This window comes from Rhodnius prolixus, unplaced genomic scaffold (assembly GCF_049639745.1).
Source record: "Rhodnius prolixus isolate KJV_2025 unplaced genomic scaffold, Rpr scaffold_7, whole genome shotgun sequence".
Lineage (NCBI taxonomy): Eukaryota > Metazoa > Arthropoda > Insecta > Hemiptera > Reduviidae > Rhodnius > Rhodnius prolixus.
The window spans coordinates 34,429,750-34,446,545 of record NW_027411582.1 but is presented as its reverse complement, the minus strand read 5'-3'; the positions used below and the strand labels follow the sequence as shown (position 1 = coordinate 34,446,545).

General features: G+C 34.4%; 1 protein-coding gene across 12 annotated transcripts in view; it reads right to left on the bottom strand.

Moving 5' to 3' along the window:
• RhoGAP19D (Rho GTPase activating protein at 19D) overlaps positions 1 to 16,796 on the bottom strand; it is a 270,087-nt gene that overhangs the window by 17,642 nt on the left and 235,649 nt on the right. For all 12 annotated transcript variants that reach the window (XR_012454373.1, XM_074115154.1, XM_074115153.1 and 9 more), the window contains 6 exons: positions 6,071 to 6,244; positions 4,359 to 4,527; positions 4,025 to 4,274; positions 3,712 to 3,949; positions 2,556 to 2,771; positions 1,342 to 1,477 (listed from right to left, as the gene is read on the bottom strand). Coding sequence is in view for 11 of the 12 variants with exons in the window: in XM_074115154.1 (XP_073971255.1) it covers positions 1,342 to 1,477; positions 2,556 to 2,771; positions 3,712 to 3,949; positions 4,025 to 4,274; positions 4,359 to 4,527; positions 6,071 to 6,244 (1,183 nt within the window). In the remaining variant the exon portion in view is untranslated. The remainder of the gene's footprint in view (positions 1 to 1,341; positions 1,478 to 2,555; positions 2,772 to 3,711; positions 3,950 to 4,024; positions 4,275 to 4,358; positions 4,528 to 6,070; positions 6,245 to 16,796) is intronic.

The window sequence follows — 16,796 nt, the reverse complement described above, 5'->3', positions numbered from 1 at the left end:
CGGAGGAAACTGTAAATTTAGTTTTCCTTCATATTTCAAATAGTTGATAGTTTGAAGCCGTGAGAGAGCGCAGGGTAGCAAGACAAGATTTTGAACAATAGTGATTCTATAAGAATAGGTAATGGGTTAGTGCGAGTAATGTGAACCGCAAAGCCGGAAGGTAAAACCGCAGTATTAGGATTTTTTTTTTTTTTTTTTTAATGAGAGAAAATTAAAAGCATGCTCTCAACATCCGCTTCCGAACAACATACCTCATAGGTATGAAGTATAAAAAAACAGAAGAAGATAATAGCTTTCTTTAGACCACACCTCAATTCTTATCTCTAAGTATTCGCCAAAATAAACCAACGATCTTTTTAGTATATTAAGAGATTGTTTTATTTCTAAAATTAAAAAGGCATTTAAAGTTTTAAAATATTCTCTAAGTCTATTATTTTAAGCAGTTTGTTTAACAAAAAAATATAAAAGGCGAAGACGGTGGGTGAAATTAGCTTCGTCTTGAATGAGGCATGTCTAGAAGCCAGTAAAGTAAAAATGAAAGTGGTTCGCAAAATGTCTTATCGCGCACAAATAATAAGTAAGAAAAAACAAACTCAAAAAATAGAAAATGAATTAATTAATCTTCTTCTACGCCATAAAAATACTATAGTAACCGTCAATGAACATCCTAATGCGATTTTCTCAAAACAATTGCCCTTTCAGGTAAGCTTAGGTGAGATTAATTATGGAAGAACAATCTACCGTAGTAAACACGTAAACCACAGGAGGATAATAATTTGTGAACATATTTGGTTCGACAGGAAGGGAATGGAACAAGTATGTTCATAATTCATCTCGTTTCGTATGTAGCTTTTATTTTGCTGTTCAAAAAAACACGAGTTAATCATTTAACGAACAAAAACCGCTTAATGTAATAGTTTCGTGTTCAGCGCTTTTAAAACTGCCGGTAGTTAAACACGATATCTATTGTTTGGTTATGGAAAATTAAAAATGTCCGGAGGCCGGCAGTACACTGATATAAGCTCCGGATAATGACGCAATAACCTCAGATGTGACGCGCCTTAAATACTAAACAAAAATTATATATTTACGACTTAATGAACATTTTAATGGATTAAATATTATTCAAATAATTTTTAAAAATAAAATGATCAATTGTAATTTTAGAAAAAGATTGAATGCAATAAAATTTCCTTTTGAATTAAAAACAAAACTAAAAATGCTAAAACTTATTTATAATAAATACGAATATAATAGAACGATTTCCAATATTCCATTAACAATTAGGTAGATATATATAATGTATATATAATAACTTAATCAAAATATAATGATACACACCTTCCAATTTATGTACATTATCCAACAATAGTGTTTGATTGGGGATTGCTGATTCGGACTCCACGGATATACTAGATTGTCTTTCATCTTTGATGATTAATCTTTCTAGACCGTCTTCACTAAAGCACCAGTCAGCCTGGAAAAGCAGTATTTCTCATTCAGTTGCAAAGTATTGTTGAATCTTTTTTTGATGACCGAACATCATCCAAAAGGAAGATAGTAAATATTGCCACTTTCAGTTATAATTGAAGAGCTTGGTGCAAAAAGGAGTTATCTACAATTTTTTCAGAAAATGTGTTTAGTGGCGCCCCCTTGTTGTATGTTCAATTCTACATCTTTTGGTGCGCATAAACGAGTCTTTATGCAGACTCGTTTATTATTACTTATATTACTTATTCTCTAACCTGGGTTAGATTTGGAGCAAAAATGAGTTTTCTACTGCAGATAACTTTATTTTGCTCCAAAAACAGAAAAGATGATGCTGTCAATTTTTTTATTAGGTTTATTTAATGTTTATATTAGGTAGATATTATTATTTTTCTTTTTGACAGGCATAATAATATATCTAACATTCGTTTCGACAAGACACAAAATGCCACTTAAAAGCTCAAAAACAAGAAAAAATCTGTTGACTAAAGTACTTAATATGTACTAAAGTTTTACTGAAAATTATGATTTTGGTGCAAAAAAGAGCTAGCTGCAAAATAACTTTTGCTTATAGCAAGCTTAAAAAAATGCCCTAGAAAGTTCAAATCACAATGTATTAACTAATCCTTACGGCAGACACAACATAAGGAATACATCTTAAAGCATATTTAGTTTTTTGTCCCTACTGAAAATTTTAAAAAAACTGTAGGTAACTCCTTTTTGCACCAAGCTCTTCAATTACACTTAGGTATAAAAGGAAAGTTTTATATAATCATCACCAAAAAAGCTCTCGATGATTAAAAAGGTAATTTGTTTAATGAATGGCCATTTTTTGTAAGAGTGTTGATCCAATAAAATCTTTTATACATCCTACAGAAGGAAAATAACTGGCCAATCAACTAATTCAGTGAACAAGCTTTAAAAGCTGTGTGTCTAAACTTTTTTCCGGTGAAGAATCAATCTTTGAAGTTAGATGTAAAAATCTCGAATTGTAAAACACAAAAAACAAATACATATACATAACTAAGCTTCCTTAATTATTCAAAACTGCTAAAATTTACACTTACATGATGTATGAGCGTTTCGACGATACGACACTGGCTGGACATGTCCGTCACTAAGGTTACCATGTTATCGTCAGCCGCTCGCACCAGAGTCGGTCCGAACACTATCGCCAGGTTTTTAGCTTCCATTTTATTAATCGCGGAATGTTCTACTACCAGTTGTAGATGTTTAATCAGGTGACGTAATGTGTGCAGGTGATGTTCAGGAAGGTCTTGGACCTGTAATCAATAAAAATGTATTACGTACACAAAGTTGTAGATAAGAATAGTGTGTCCTCTCACTCCTGTCACTTACACACACACACAAAATACCCACCTACACCTGCTAAAATTTCTTAATTTTAACTCGAAACTTTTTCTAAACGACAAAATCAAAGAACGATGCCAAATCTGGTGAAAAGAGTAGATGTTCTGAACAATCCTTACTTTCAAGAGGAAATCCAGGCCTCTTTTCACGAATTTTCTCATCCGGTTGGTCCAGAAGACTTGCCTGATATTCGTTAGTTTGGGTCTTAGCAAGGTAATCAAGAAAAAGAATTCACATAAACGGAGGTTTCACCTTTGTTTTAGGTTACTGAGTTTCGTTTCTGGCCTAATATATTCAAGCCTCACAGGCGCACAAAATCAGTTGAATTATTTTTAAAAAGATCAAAACATATACTATGTTTCTTCTACGGTTGCAGTTTTGGGCCGCGTGGATCATCATTGGAGAGAAGTTACCACAAACGTTTCAAGTTTAAATTCAGCTGCCCATTTCTTCACTACAGCAAATAAAGAAACAGAACACTTATAAATTTAAAAGAATTTTCTTCGTAGATAAGATGTTCAAAACGATTAATTTTATGACGGCACGATGATGCAATTAATCCATTTCAACGAGAGGCACGCAACGTTTTTACTTTTATGACTCTTCATCAACAAGCTGACCATTCTACAAATAATTGATAGAAACCACATTTTCGTGCAAGTCCGAGAACTTTTCTCACTGCCGTGGCATATAATTATCAATATATGCTACATCTAGAATAGAACCAGACACCATTTACATATAGCCTATTTTAATTCAGAATGTAGAAAGATGGAGACAGATTGACTGGAACCGGACGATTCTACACAAATAGTTGCAAACCTACAACCTACAAGTATCTAAAGTATTTACCAATTTCCTGATGTTGAACACCCTAAGTTTTGGATCGTCTATCCTGTCGGCTTGAATGAATGAAGGATAAAGATCATTGGTGAGCAGACAGTCTGGTAATCTTCTGAAGAACAACTTGAGCAATGAGGAGATAACATTCACATCTGTCCACCTTTGATCCTGGTCCAGCAGTGCTTCGTTTAAACCTTTATTGACGGCTTCCGTGAGTGAGGTAACCGCCGCTGTATTGCCTGGCACTCTGCAATTATGTGTATATACATAAATACAATATACCACTTTATTTCTGTTAATAGTGAAAGGAAACTCCCTTTACCTGTAAATGCCTATAATTTCTAAACCTCGATCCTCAACTATTCTGGTACAAAGTTCAACGATAAGCGGAACATATTCATTAGTAATTGCCTTTGGGCATAATTCTAACGGGACTCCTATGGTAGCTCCTTCTGGATAGCTGACCGGCGCCGTTGGCGACACAGGAGATCCAGCGCCGGCTTGAATCCTCCTTAATTGTTTAGCCACACGTCCCTTCCAGGTTTTCGACTTTGGTGGACTTGCAGGCACTTCTATAAAAAAAAAAAAAGAAAAGGTTTATTTTTGGTCACATGAAACTAGATAAATAACATTTTAATTATAAAAAAATAACTCACCATTGTTTGTTTGGCTGGGTTTTCTAGTTTTATTGACTGGTGATTGACCAGTAGGCGATCGGTTTCTAAACGGAGTTGTAAGCTTCATCAGCCCTTTGTGGGCGGCCACCGGTGACACATTCTGTCCAGATCCACCTCCAAGACCGACACTGCTGCCTCCACTCACCACCTTTAGTTTAAAATAACAAACAATATAATTGTAGTGAACTGTAGTGGATGGAACAGTTCTTACCATTGTAAGAAAATGCTTTTCGCTGTAAAAACAGGATTCACAGGATCACTTTCTGCTATACTACGACAATTTCATCCTCAGAAGGTTCATAAACACATATATTTTCTGAAACCTTATGCACAGGGAGCGCTACCAACTTCCAAGGCACACATTTCAAGAGCTTTGTGCTTAAATAATTAATGATATCAATTAAACAAATTGTCGTTTTTAAGTACCATCATATAAATTTTAAAATAAACATTTAGTTTTTCTCACTCTAACATTATTAATAATTGTACTACTTACTCAAGATGGAAGAAAAATGAAGATACATGGTTATCACAGTTTGAATAGTATTGCCAATTTCTAAAAGGTTTGGTCCAATTCTTTCTTACACCAGGGCTTTAATGTTTTCGAACTTAAAAATTGTGAAAATGTTCTATCCAGAGATTGGCCTATTTAACTACCTAACTGGAGATCGGTCCTATTTCAATGAGTCAAGATAAAACGTCAGTAATTGGTAATAAAGAATGTAATTTTTTACTATGAAGGTCGGTTTCGTTTTCTTATTCTGACAAATCTTGAAACATTGCTTTAGAATTTTGCCGAAATACACCGGACTGATGAGGCATGTTACTGCGTCTAAGAAGGTTATTCTGTAATTAAGCAGGTTATTCTCTCTTGATCACCTGACTTTAACGGTGACATGTTATGGCGGTATTTTTGAATTTGTTAAGATAAATGTTTTGGTTGTGATTTGGGCATTTAGCCCAAAGTTGAGTTTCTTTTTATTTATTTGTTTTATTTATTTTTATATTTATTTTTTAACTTTTTGTGTGGTTATACAGATTCAGAGTTAATTTTTTACATTCGATGAAAGCTAGCCGTTATTCATTACAATTTCTCAGACTCTCCTAATATTTAAGTTAGATGCGTAAGTTAATAGTTCATGCGAATAATGGTGCCTTTTAATAACGGGGGGCGCTAATGAACTTAGCAGTCGATGCGCCAAAAAAATGTAAAAAATAACTAACCTGAAGTGACAGCAAGTGTTAACGTGTTACCCCTGTTAATTTCCACAAAACCAAGAACCATGTTGTGGAGATGCTATTATTAAATATACTACACAGCCTCGATCTACCTTTTACGTCTGGAATTTTTAAGTATATGGGCAGAAGTACTCCGAAATAAAACCACTTTCAGTCCAAGCTTTGAACTGTAGTGAAAATAATAGTTGAGACTCGGAGGCGAATATCCCAATCAAAGCTGGTTTATTCAGCTTGTGATTCGAAACCCAAAAGTTCCAATCCAGTGCTAAGGCCCAAACTGGATTGTAGTTACATAATAATTATTCAAATATAATTAACTCTAGCATTGTACTTAATAATCATTTTCTTAGAGATTTGATTAAATAAATTGATTCTTTGATAAATGATTATTTGTTCATTCCATCTTACTTCTTAAATATTCCCTTATAAAACTTTTTAAAATGCCAACATACCTGATCTGTGATAACACCAATCCATTTTGCCATATCATCTTGACACTCTGTTTGTAATAACAATTCCGACTGGGAAGCGGTTGTCAATCTGAATACATGTCTTCGTTTAGTATAATCTTCTGCTGGCGATACGGTACAATTTGTCATATCCAATCTCTCGTGGTCCACAGGAGTCTGAAGGGAAACCAAATTATACCAAGTAAAACAAATTAAAGTATGATATTCAAGAATATTAGACGAATATTAGGTAACCATAAAATAACCAACTTAAATTTTTGTACATCGATTCAGAAAAACATGATCCCAATTCGAGATGAACATTGAATTGTTAAAAAATATTATTTAAGATTCCGAGAGTTCAACGCTTTTGGCTATTACTGAAAGTAAAGGCAGACATGTTCTACAAAAAATAGAAACGGTAAAGAAGTGTTCTAAGATCCTCCGAAGAAGCTGCACTGTGCAGAAACATCAACAAATCAATCTATTAAGTAGTAAAGATTCAATTTGCGTCATCAAACCAGTAACGTAGTCATTTTGTTTAGTAAATATACTATTAAAAAAAGAAGGTAAATTACTAAACTTTAGGAGAAAAAAATAAAATAAAAATCGTTGGACGACTTAATGTTCTCAAGTTAAGTATATCCCTCTTCGGTTGTAAATCATCTCACTTAAAGCGACTCTGTTAACAGCTATAAAATATTCTCCTTTATTTTGAACTTTCTTTTAATCTCGCCATCTTAAGCTTACGATTTGTGTGTGTATGTACAACATAAATATCAGCGGTTTTTCTTTTATCTCATCTCTGCATTTCTTCTTTCGAGTATTTTTTGGTTTTTTAATACAAACTAAGATGTGGTAATTTTCCACGAGATCTCAATGTACAGGTTAGAAGTAGAAATACTATTCAGATAACGAAATTTTATATTATAAGAAGTCTTGAGGAAGTTACTCTTTAATACACAACGTACTTGGAGGAAAACTGTACCCGTACTTCCATAAAGGAATGTAGAACCTCTTCTTTTCACAGAAAAATGCCCATAATGAAAAAATTGACAACGATAAAGCCCTTTTTGTTACAAATTAGATTAGATTCAGGGTGGGTCCAGTTTCTCTGGCATCGCCACCAAAAGGTTGTTAATTGTGCCCTTTTATACGAGAAAAACCTCTCCTTATCTTCCAATCAGTCTTTTTTTTTTCCTTATCACCTGCTCTGGGTCTGAGGTTCATTATAAAAACTTGATTACAGGTACTGTACGTTTCGAATACCCCATTGATGCCCTTCATCCTGGAAATTGGTAACAGAATTTATTAACGTTGAAGATATGTGGTGAAGAAGAAAGAGAGAAAAGTTAGGTGAGGAGGAGGATGAGAATGCAGGGAAAAAAGGAGAGGAAAAACCTGCAGCTAGTGTAGAGAGTTAGAGTAGGATATGTTTTAGTCTTCTGTGTCCTGTATCTGTAGGAGGCTATGTCGCGGCAAAGGGGATTAGGATGGCAGTCTAGGATGGAAAGGAGTTGCAGCAGACGATTTTGTACGAGGTAGAACATCACGTTTCACGTGTCTGCAACATTTCTGATTTCTGTTAACTATTTCCCTAAGTTCCTCATTAAGGGCCACTAATGGTAATCCGAAACCATTTTTAGCCAATGTTAAACCTCCTTATTCCTGAAGGTGATAGAAAAACAAAATTCACCCACCAAAGAAGTTTTAAAATATTTGAATCTTTAACATAATAAATAAAATGTATTTCTGATCGCTGCTGTCAAATATTTCTTAAAATGGCTCTCTGCCTTAACAGTGATTACTTTATCTCCGAGCTGTGGACAGACACATATATATTTTAAAAAAATATGGCTGCTAAAATGGATTTTAAAATGAAATAATCCAACTAACCCAAGATCCGACAGATCCCCACCGCCTCAACTGAGGTCTAGAAGCGGCCGAAGTGGCAAACAATGGCAGACAGGAGACGAACATTTGTTCCTGACATACATACATCTTGCCAGCTCTCATACTGATCTCAGAATCACTACTGGTAACATGTTATTGTCTTATATGAAAGCAATCAAGCATTTCTCTATCACTATACTAGTATTTATTTATTTCTTCCCTATATATCTTCTCTTCTACTTTGTTGTGGTAGAAGCTTACAAGTTTATTTTCTTTGTCGGCTAGTATGAGGGCGCCACTGGTTGTGATGTATCGGCCCAGATTTTATACCAGAATAGGAGTACGGCTCCGATACGAACTGGGCCAGACTGTCTTATAACAAAACTACGCCTCTCCTCACAAATACTGTTTCCTCCATGTTTCTAAAATATGTCTGCTCGTATCTTCCTTCTTCCTCTTTCTTCGCGTCCACTTTCTATTCGTTACATACATGCACACGAAAACAGAATTAAGGCTAGCCAGAGAGTTTGCTCTCCTCCTTCAAACTCTGTAGTATAAACAATCTCTGGCTACAAATAGAATCTCCTCACATCTACATCACTACATAGTCACATCACTATACATTTTTTATGTATATACACACAAACACACTTATTGTATATGTCTACAGCAAAGCAGCCTCCTTCTTGATCACGTAGTCACTATCTGATTAAAACTGAACCATCACAACACAGGAGCGTATTTTTGTTTAACTTCACAACGTACATATTTGTTCGTAAATAAAGCATCTCTTATATTTACCTAAAAAATCAATACAATGTACTTTAATAAAAATTAAAAACAAATCTGATTATATTAAAAATTTCAGTTTTCTTACAACAAAATTTTTAAAAATCTAATTTAGGGAATCAATTCTCAAATTTCTTTCATTAGCCAATTGCTACAATTGTAATGAATCGAGCTTTAAAGATTAATAGTAGAGAACTTTCCAAGGAGCGAGGGAGCAAGTCGCATTTACTGGATATACGATGCTGACACATGGTCACCTTTATAAAAAGCGAAAGGAGGTCGGAGGGCTAATTTTTGGAGGTACGATTAACAGTGGCACAGAAGGGTGTCAAGCTTTAAGAGAACAGACAGTAGGAGCAGAATTACAGATAGGTAGTGCAACGAATGACGACCACAACAGCATGGCTTAAAAGAATGAAGATTGGATCCCTCTAGAAAAGCTGGAATGGAGGTGGGAAGAAGAAATAAGAGGAAATGAAGGAGAAGAAGTTTACAGGATGTTTTTTTGGTCTTAAGGCGAAGACTTAATGGGATCCTCCGGAACAGTAATGCTCTACCAATAGATTGGATGACAAGAAACGGGAGGGTGCCTTCATCTCTCACATCAATTTGTCTCTTCAACAACAGAAATGTCCCGGCTGTGGAGAGATTTAAACTGCCAGATAGATAGAAAGGTACATATTGTTACAGACAATCTATCTGTGACATCATAGTTGGATATATCAATGAATATAAACAAACTGCCACCCGAATCTTAGATAACCTTATCAAATAAATATTATAGAAAGTTGTTAATATACAGTTTCTTAAAAAAAAATGACAATATTTTTTTGTTTAATAAATCTTACTTAATATTAAATAATACTTTGGATTACTAAATATCTAAACAAGTTAGGGGAACTATTGGAACCCATTTGCCTTCCAGAAAAGAAACACTCTAAAAGCGCAAGGAAAAATCCCAGCATTATCCTCTTATAGCTTTGGTGTATTGAAATGGTCAAACATCTCGCTTCCGAAAACTGAGAGAATGATAGGCGTGAATTAAGAAAAGCGCACAGAATCTGCGCACTGTGAGATTATACTTGCCAAGGAGAGGATGATGATGATGGTGGTGGCCCTATGCTGTAAACCGGATGTCGATTTAATGGTCAAGGAAGTACACGTCTACGGATACATACATTTATAAGTATGGACTCGGAAGGCTATTTAAATCTAAATAGCGCTGGAGAAACTGACAAGTGACAAGTCGCCAAGAGCACCTGAATATGTGGTAAGAAATGCAGCTGCTGTGAAGATATTATAACCATCTTAACAATAATTCCTCAGGCTTCGTTTACGATGGATAATCTAACGTAACGACAAAGAGCCTACGAGTGTGTTCATAATAGATTCATTTATTTATTTTGTAACTCTGCTCAAAATTATTGAAATACATTGTATTTTTTGGGAGGGTGGAGAGAGGGCCATAAAGATGTAGGCGTGGAGAATGATAGAAGAGATTATAATTGAGTTCCGTCTAATGTTAAAACCGGAATATTTAATAAGGTAGCGTCAAGATTTGTAGCTATACGAACAGACTGTATGTACAGACAGGTACAAGTGAAAGTGTACGTATGTATATTAAGATAATGGATGTTATTTATGGATGTTTGACACAAATATATACACACACACCCACAGCTAATATCATTATTTACCTATATGTTATATACAAACATCCAATAATCTTGAAATGTTTTTAACCCAATGGTACCACAAGCAAGTCATAAAATACAAGAAGCATGAAATATAATGTAAGAACACTGGATAGTTCCTTCAACAGCAAGTGCTAAATCACTGTTTTCTTAGCCACTAAGATCTTACAGGAAAAGAAATGTTTTTCACTTCTACATTGCAGTAAATATTACCAAAGTTGTAAATATAATATTACAAAATAATTTATTTTTTATTTACAAGTAATCATTACGTCATCACCTGCAACAACTTTCCTACCAATAAAAAGTAAATCCTCGGTGGATCTTACCAAGACTTTCTCCAATCATCAGGAGAGCTATTCTGTTCAGAGGAAGAGATGATATCCTAGATGGAGTAGAGGCTAAGCAACCCATAAGACACCATGTGACCCACCATAAGCAACTAACCACAATGCCAACTATGGGGCTGCTCAAAGTGAGTACGTAAGACCCACATCCAGCCCAATATCCACTTGGGAGTTAAGCACGTTGACAAGATAATTCTAGGTAAATTTTGTGGTAATTTCGGAGGAATTGGGGGGCGCAGTCACCCAAGAAGCGGCACTTGGAATTCCATTTTTTTTTTTGGAAATAATTTTAATTGTTAGTTGTCTCACTTTTTTTCATTTTAAAAAAACCAAATATTTTTTCATTTTATTTTTTTTAAAACACAAAAGAAGTTCAAGATTACCTTGACAGAAGACTAGGTAAACAATGATGAAAAATTGGGGCGTCAGGAGATCCAAATAATAAAAGAGACAGGGTGTGGGTCTATTCCAAAGAACATTCCTCTAATGTCTAACAACAAAGATTCGTGATAAGTGCCTATATATAATAACCTACATCAACAAGAAGAAAGCATATGCTTATATCTATTTCCAAAAGCGATAAAAGTCCAGGTAGTAGAGTGTAAACAAGGGATAGGTTAAATATGAAAGGCAACACACCCGTCAATTGTCTTTCATTAAGGCCAGAGTCTTCCATCAAGTAGACTAATATTTACTTATATAGTTAAAAATTGTGTAACTAGAAGGATTTTGTTGTAAACTCAGAAGAGATAGAAAGGAATCTACAAAGGCTCTGATCTGAAAACAGATTGTCCAGCCTACAAAGAAAAAACAAAACAAAATTCCTTCGTCACTGTCACGTCCAAATCAAGAAATAAAAGATATGATCGAAACATAATCGATTCTCACCTTTTAGATAATTCTGTATTCAATTCACATAATTTGGAATTATTTAAACTTAGGATGGAAGATTTACGAGAAATCGGTCAAATAAAACAACTCATCTGTTTGCCAACGTTTCGACAAATATATTGTCCTCTTCAGGGCGTGGCTATGCGGGTTGGTTGAGTTACAGAAACTGAAGTCCTCCTGAAGAGGACAATATATTTGTCGAAACGTTGGCAAAAAAGATGAGTTTTTTTTTATTTGACCGATTCCTCGAAAATCTTCCATCCTAAGTTTAACAATTTGCGGTCACGAAAACTATATATTCATTTGGAATTATCTTTTACCCAAATACACTTACATACATTTTAAATCTACATTCGGGAAAAATAAAGATAAATACATTATCTATTAGAGCAGAAAATATAACCAATTTAAGAAGAAGGTTGTTCTCCTTTCTTACTTAAAATGCTAAACAAAAATTAATCATTTAATTCAGAAGATATTAAATTAATTAATCTAAACGTTAGTGTATTACTAATCGATCTACTAAATCAGAGAGAGAGAAGAGAGAGGGAGAGATGTACATGTTAAAATTGATGGAGTATAAAATTTAGATGAGAGAAATTTAAGATTAATTTGTTACAATATTTAGCACACAATCGCTTCACTAAAAATTTGTCTTGTAACTAATCATTTGATTCAGCATTTTGAATATTAAAATGAAGAAAATTATCCAGGAACGATAGAAATAAATTAGGGAAGAGATATACAAAATATTTGGTACAAAATACCAGCTATTAACAAAAACAAAAAAACTCATTCTGAGTGGTCTTGAATCGATGAAAGATTACAAGAAGATGGTTAAACAGAAAAAGGTTGGGTTCCGGGACGATGCAGTGGAATTTGAAGAAAAGGAAGTGCTTGGAAAATTTCTCACGAATTTTCACGAAGGACTTATTTTATTTATTTATTTTTTTTGTAATGATTTAAAGCGCGTCAACATCTAAGGTTATTGGCGCCCGGAGTTTTTTTTCAAGGCACTGCCGGCTTCCGGACAGTGTTCACTCGTTACAGACAACACTGTTCATCACCGGACAGTGTGAGCTGTAAGAAGCTCTTTAGGAAGAGAAAAATCTAAGGGTCAGCAGTTGGATTCGAACCCGGGAAGGACTTATTTTTTCTTACTTTTACCCAAGTATTATAGGAGGAAGTAGTACTATCGGCGAAGTTTTTGGAAACTGATTTTTTTTACCGGAAATCAACGTATTAATTTCCTCTGAGTTCGAAAAAAAATAGCTTAAGAGCATTTCTTTGGGTAACGTTAAAATTGATAGAATGAAGAAAATAAATGCCAATTTCAGTCTTGATATTCATTATTGTGCCAAGCTTTCGACCTAGAAGGACTTGGTCATCTTCAGGGCTAATTGTCTGTAGACAAGACAGAGGATACACGAACTTAACAATAATAATGTAAAAATAACGTATAGACAATAAGCCTAGAAGATGACCAAGTCCCTCTAGGTCGAAAGCTTGGCACAATAATGAATATCAAGACTGAAATTGGCATTTATTGTTTCATCCTATTGAAACAATAAATCCATCACCAAAAATAATGAACAGTACTACTTGGAAGTTAAGCTTTACCACGTAAAGTGCGTTTCAAAGTAATTTACAGTTTTACAAACTAAATTATTAGTACGAATAAATAATAAATAATAATAATAATAAAATTAAATTTTACAGAGATAGAAGGATATGAACAGAGTAAGAACTACGAGAGCATTTTCTTATTTTAGAGTCTTAACTTCATGGGCCAGCTATAGAAGCAAATTCCGTCATCAGTCTCAGAAAATTTCCTGAAGCAGATGCCATGGTTACCCCACTTCCACCGCAGCATCACATAACGTTCAAGCACCTACATTAATATTATTATTTTTGCAAGAAACCGGAACAAAATGAGGATTTTATTTTTAGTGTGTGTCTAAATGATTATCTAATACAAAATATCTGGTAACTTTAGCGAGATACTTTCCTATAAGATTACAGTTGGTCCATTACCAAACATCATACAAGAGGAGAGGTTACTGGACCGTGGTAACAAAAATAGTCCCAACTAGTTTAGCAGCATGGTTCAATAGAACGGCCAGGGCTCTTCCCTGGAATTCTGCAGGACTGTGTACAGGAACACCACACACATATCTGCTGAGTACATTGTACAAATTTGGAGAAGTTCCGCTCGAGTAAACAGAAATTCCAAATAACAATAACCGGAAATTACATGTTCTACGAATATCTCTCTCTTTGTCTGTCTGTCTGTAAGTACAGGGACTCGCCCACTCTCTAATTGGAAAGGTTGGACTTTCAGCGTAACTAGGGATTTTAAAAAATTTGTAGTACAAAAGTATTTATTATGTACTATTTTTAACTTTCCCTACCATTTTTAAACCCAAATATTTCCCTTCCTAATATCCAGAAACCTTTGGAATTCTAGGCAATTTTCAGACTTCTTCCACCTCTATAATTGGCAGAAATATCAAGGTTGTAGGTGCAATAGCAGAAGAGATATTGGACGTTGAAATTTACAGAACTTCAAATTGTCCAATACAGAACTCATTAAAAGACTATTTTTTAAGTAAATAGAAACAATTTTAATGATCTGATAGACGATACTTTTAAGTACACCGTAGTCTTTCTCGCGGGAAGTCGTGAAGACACATTTTCCAAATCATGTTTTTCCTTTATTTAGGTTGAAAACTTGTATTTTTCTCTCTTAATAACCAAAAATTTATAAATCTTAATTGAACGAATTATATTCAAGGTAGATAACAATTTATTAAGAAATATTTCTGTTTTTTAATTATTAATGACAAGCTACTGCAAAAATACGGGTCAAGGGAAGATTGTTCATTTTTTAACGCATCTCTGGTCCAGACAATAAGTGTAATTAAATATAATAAATGAGATGTTTTTAATGTGTTTGTATTGAGATTAATTAAATATAGTACTTTAGTTGGTACACGGGAGATTTAAGAGTGAACGAGAAAGCAATAGTCCCTAAAAACGGATGTTTAAGAAGCAAAATCTAAATGGCAAATTTGGCGCAATCACATTACTTCCTCTTGAGAAAGTTGAAAGAGAAAGTTACAACTATATATATATATATATATATATATATATATATAAATATATATAAAGAAGGAAATGTAGTGGTAGAACTGTTTAGGAAAAACTTGTACTTCCAAGTACAAGAATATTAAGGTCATTAGAAGATACAACAAAGAAATGAAAAGTAAGTTTCCTGTCCAAAACTCAACCGTAAGTAATGATGAAATTGGGAAGGCAGTGAAAATCCTGCGCCGTGTGTGTGAGTGAGAGACAGAAAAGAGGAAGTAGTGAGCGCAGAGATAAGGAGGTTGCGGTCTCACGAATAAGGAGGCGTCACGCGGACTGAGAAGCGCCACTTCCGCCACCGTTAATAGGCGAACACTACCATTACAAAACTACATATTCATAACACTTAAAAACACTCATAACACAATATCTAAATATATATATATATGCTGGCCTCTCCATACATACATACATACATACATACCACTACAATGGCATCACCTTATAACAGAATCACTCCAGGTTTCAAGCATACTCCCTCCTCCCAATGACGGCAGGATCTCTGGTATGAACACACACACACACACACACTGATCTGCTAGAAGATGAGTGTCAGAGAGGAGAACTAAAAGCCACGATCAGACACAGGGTTGAAACCAGCTGATAATTAATACAAATATTTTAAGAAACTTCGAATGACTGAAATTGACGCCGGAAGTGACAGTTAGCCAACATACCACCAAACAATAAGACCGACAGAGCCACTAATATACTAGTTATGGTAAGAAAGAGAGAGGAGGGGGGAATTGAAGAGTAATACTTAAAGTAACTATTACGACCTCAATAGTTATCCAGGTGTGTATATGTTAGTCGGCTTTAATGCGGTGAAAGAAAAATAGTCTTTATTTTTTTTTTTTAAACACAAACAAAAAGGAAGGAAATGGGAAATTAGGCAATAAATTTTCCCTCGAATTTCATCAACTCTCAACAAAGAAAGAAAAAAAAACACTTCATTAATTATATCAAGAAAATCATTTCAAATATAGGGATGTTCGAAATATTGCATTAAGGCACCACTTCCGGGAAATGGAGGATACGACAGCGAATAAATATCCGGTCAAAATATGTCGACTAAAAGAATGACGCGATTTTGGGTCTTCTTTTTTTTTTTCTTGATTGCAATTTTCACTGTTCTTCATTATTTATAGAATAACAGTAAACTTGTACCTTTTACTTGAAATATTTTCATACAGAGAGCTTATTTTGGGCCAAGAGGATATTTATTAGGGTACAAAGAGAGAGAACACAGAATCTCAATTAAATCTGTATAAATACAAATGATTTGAGAATTTTCGCCAAATAATTGATCCCGTAAGCAGGGCCGGATTTAGATGAAAAGAGGCCCTAGGCTATTCCACTTATGAGGCCCTTTCACCTCCCATTTTTAAGTTTGTAAATTACAAGAGAGATAACAAAATACATCACTACAGCGATACATTACTAAAACAGTGTTTTAGTGTTCACCGGTTTTTTAGAATAGTGTAATTATAATTTTGCTAACAATTTGAATGTAGGCCCCTCTAGATCTAGAGGCCCTAGGCTGAAGCCTAGTTAGCCTATAGGTAAAATCCGGCCCTGCCCATAAATGAAAACAAAAAAAAAAATTCAAAGCTCTAACTTGATTTTCAAAAAAATATCACAAGGAATCCCCCTCACATAAAAGCAGACAAAATAACTCAAAAACTGGATTACAGCAAAAGACCAACTGCGACATGTCTAAGCCTGTCAAAATAAAAGCGACATCTCCCCCAAAGTCACAGGAGTTCTTATTGGGGGCCAGCTGATGAGATATCTGTTAATAATGGCAAATACTAATATGTACTAAGCCACACCCACTGAGAAGAATCTAGCTCTTCAACAGAGGATATCAAAATTAGATTTTGGTAAAAACCGGAAGTAATAAAAATCTATGCTGAATAGATTTTCCAGTTTCTTTTTTGTTTTTCTTTCAGAATTTTCTCGGAAAAC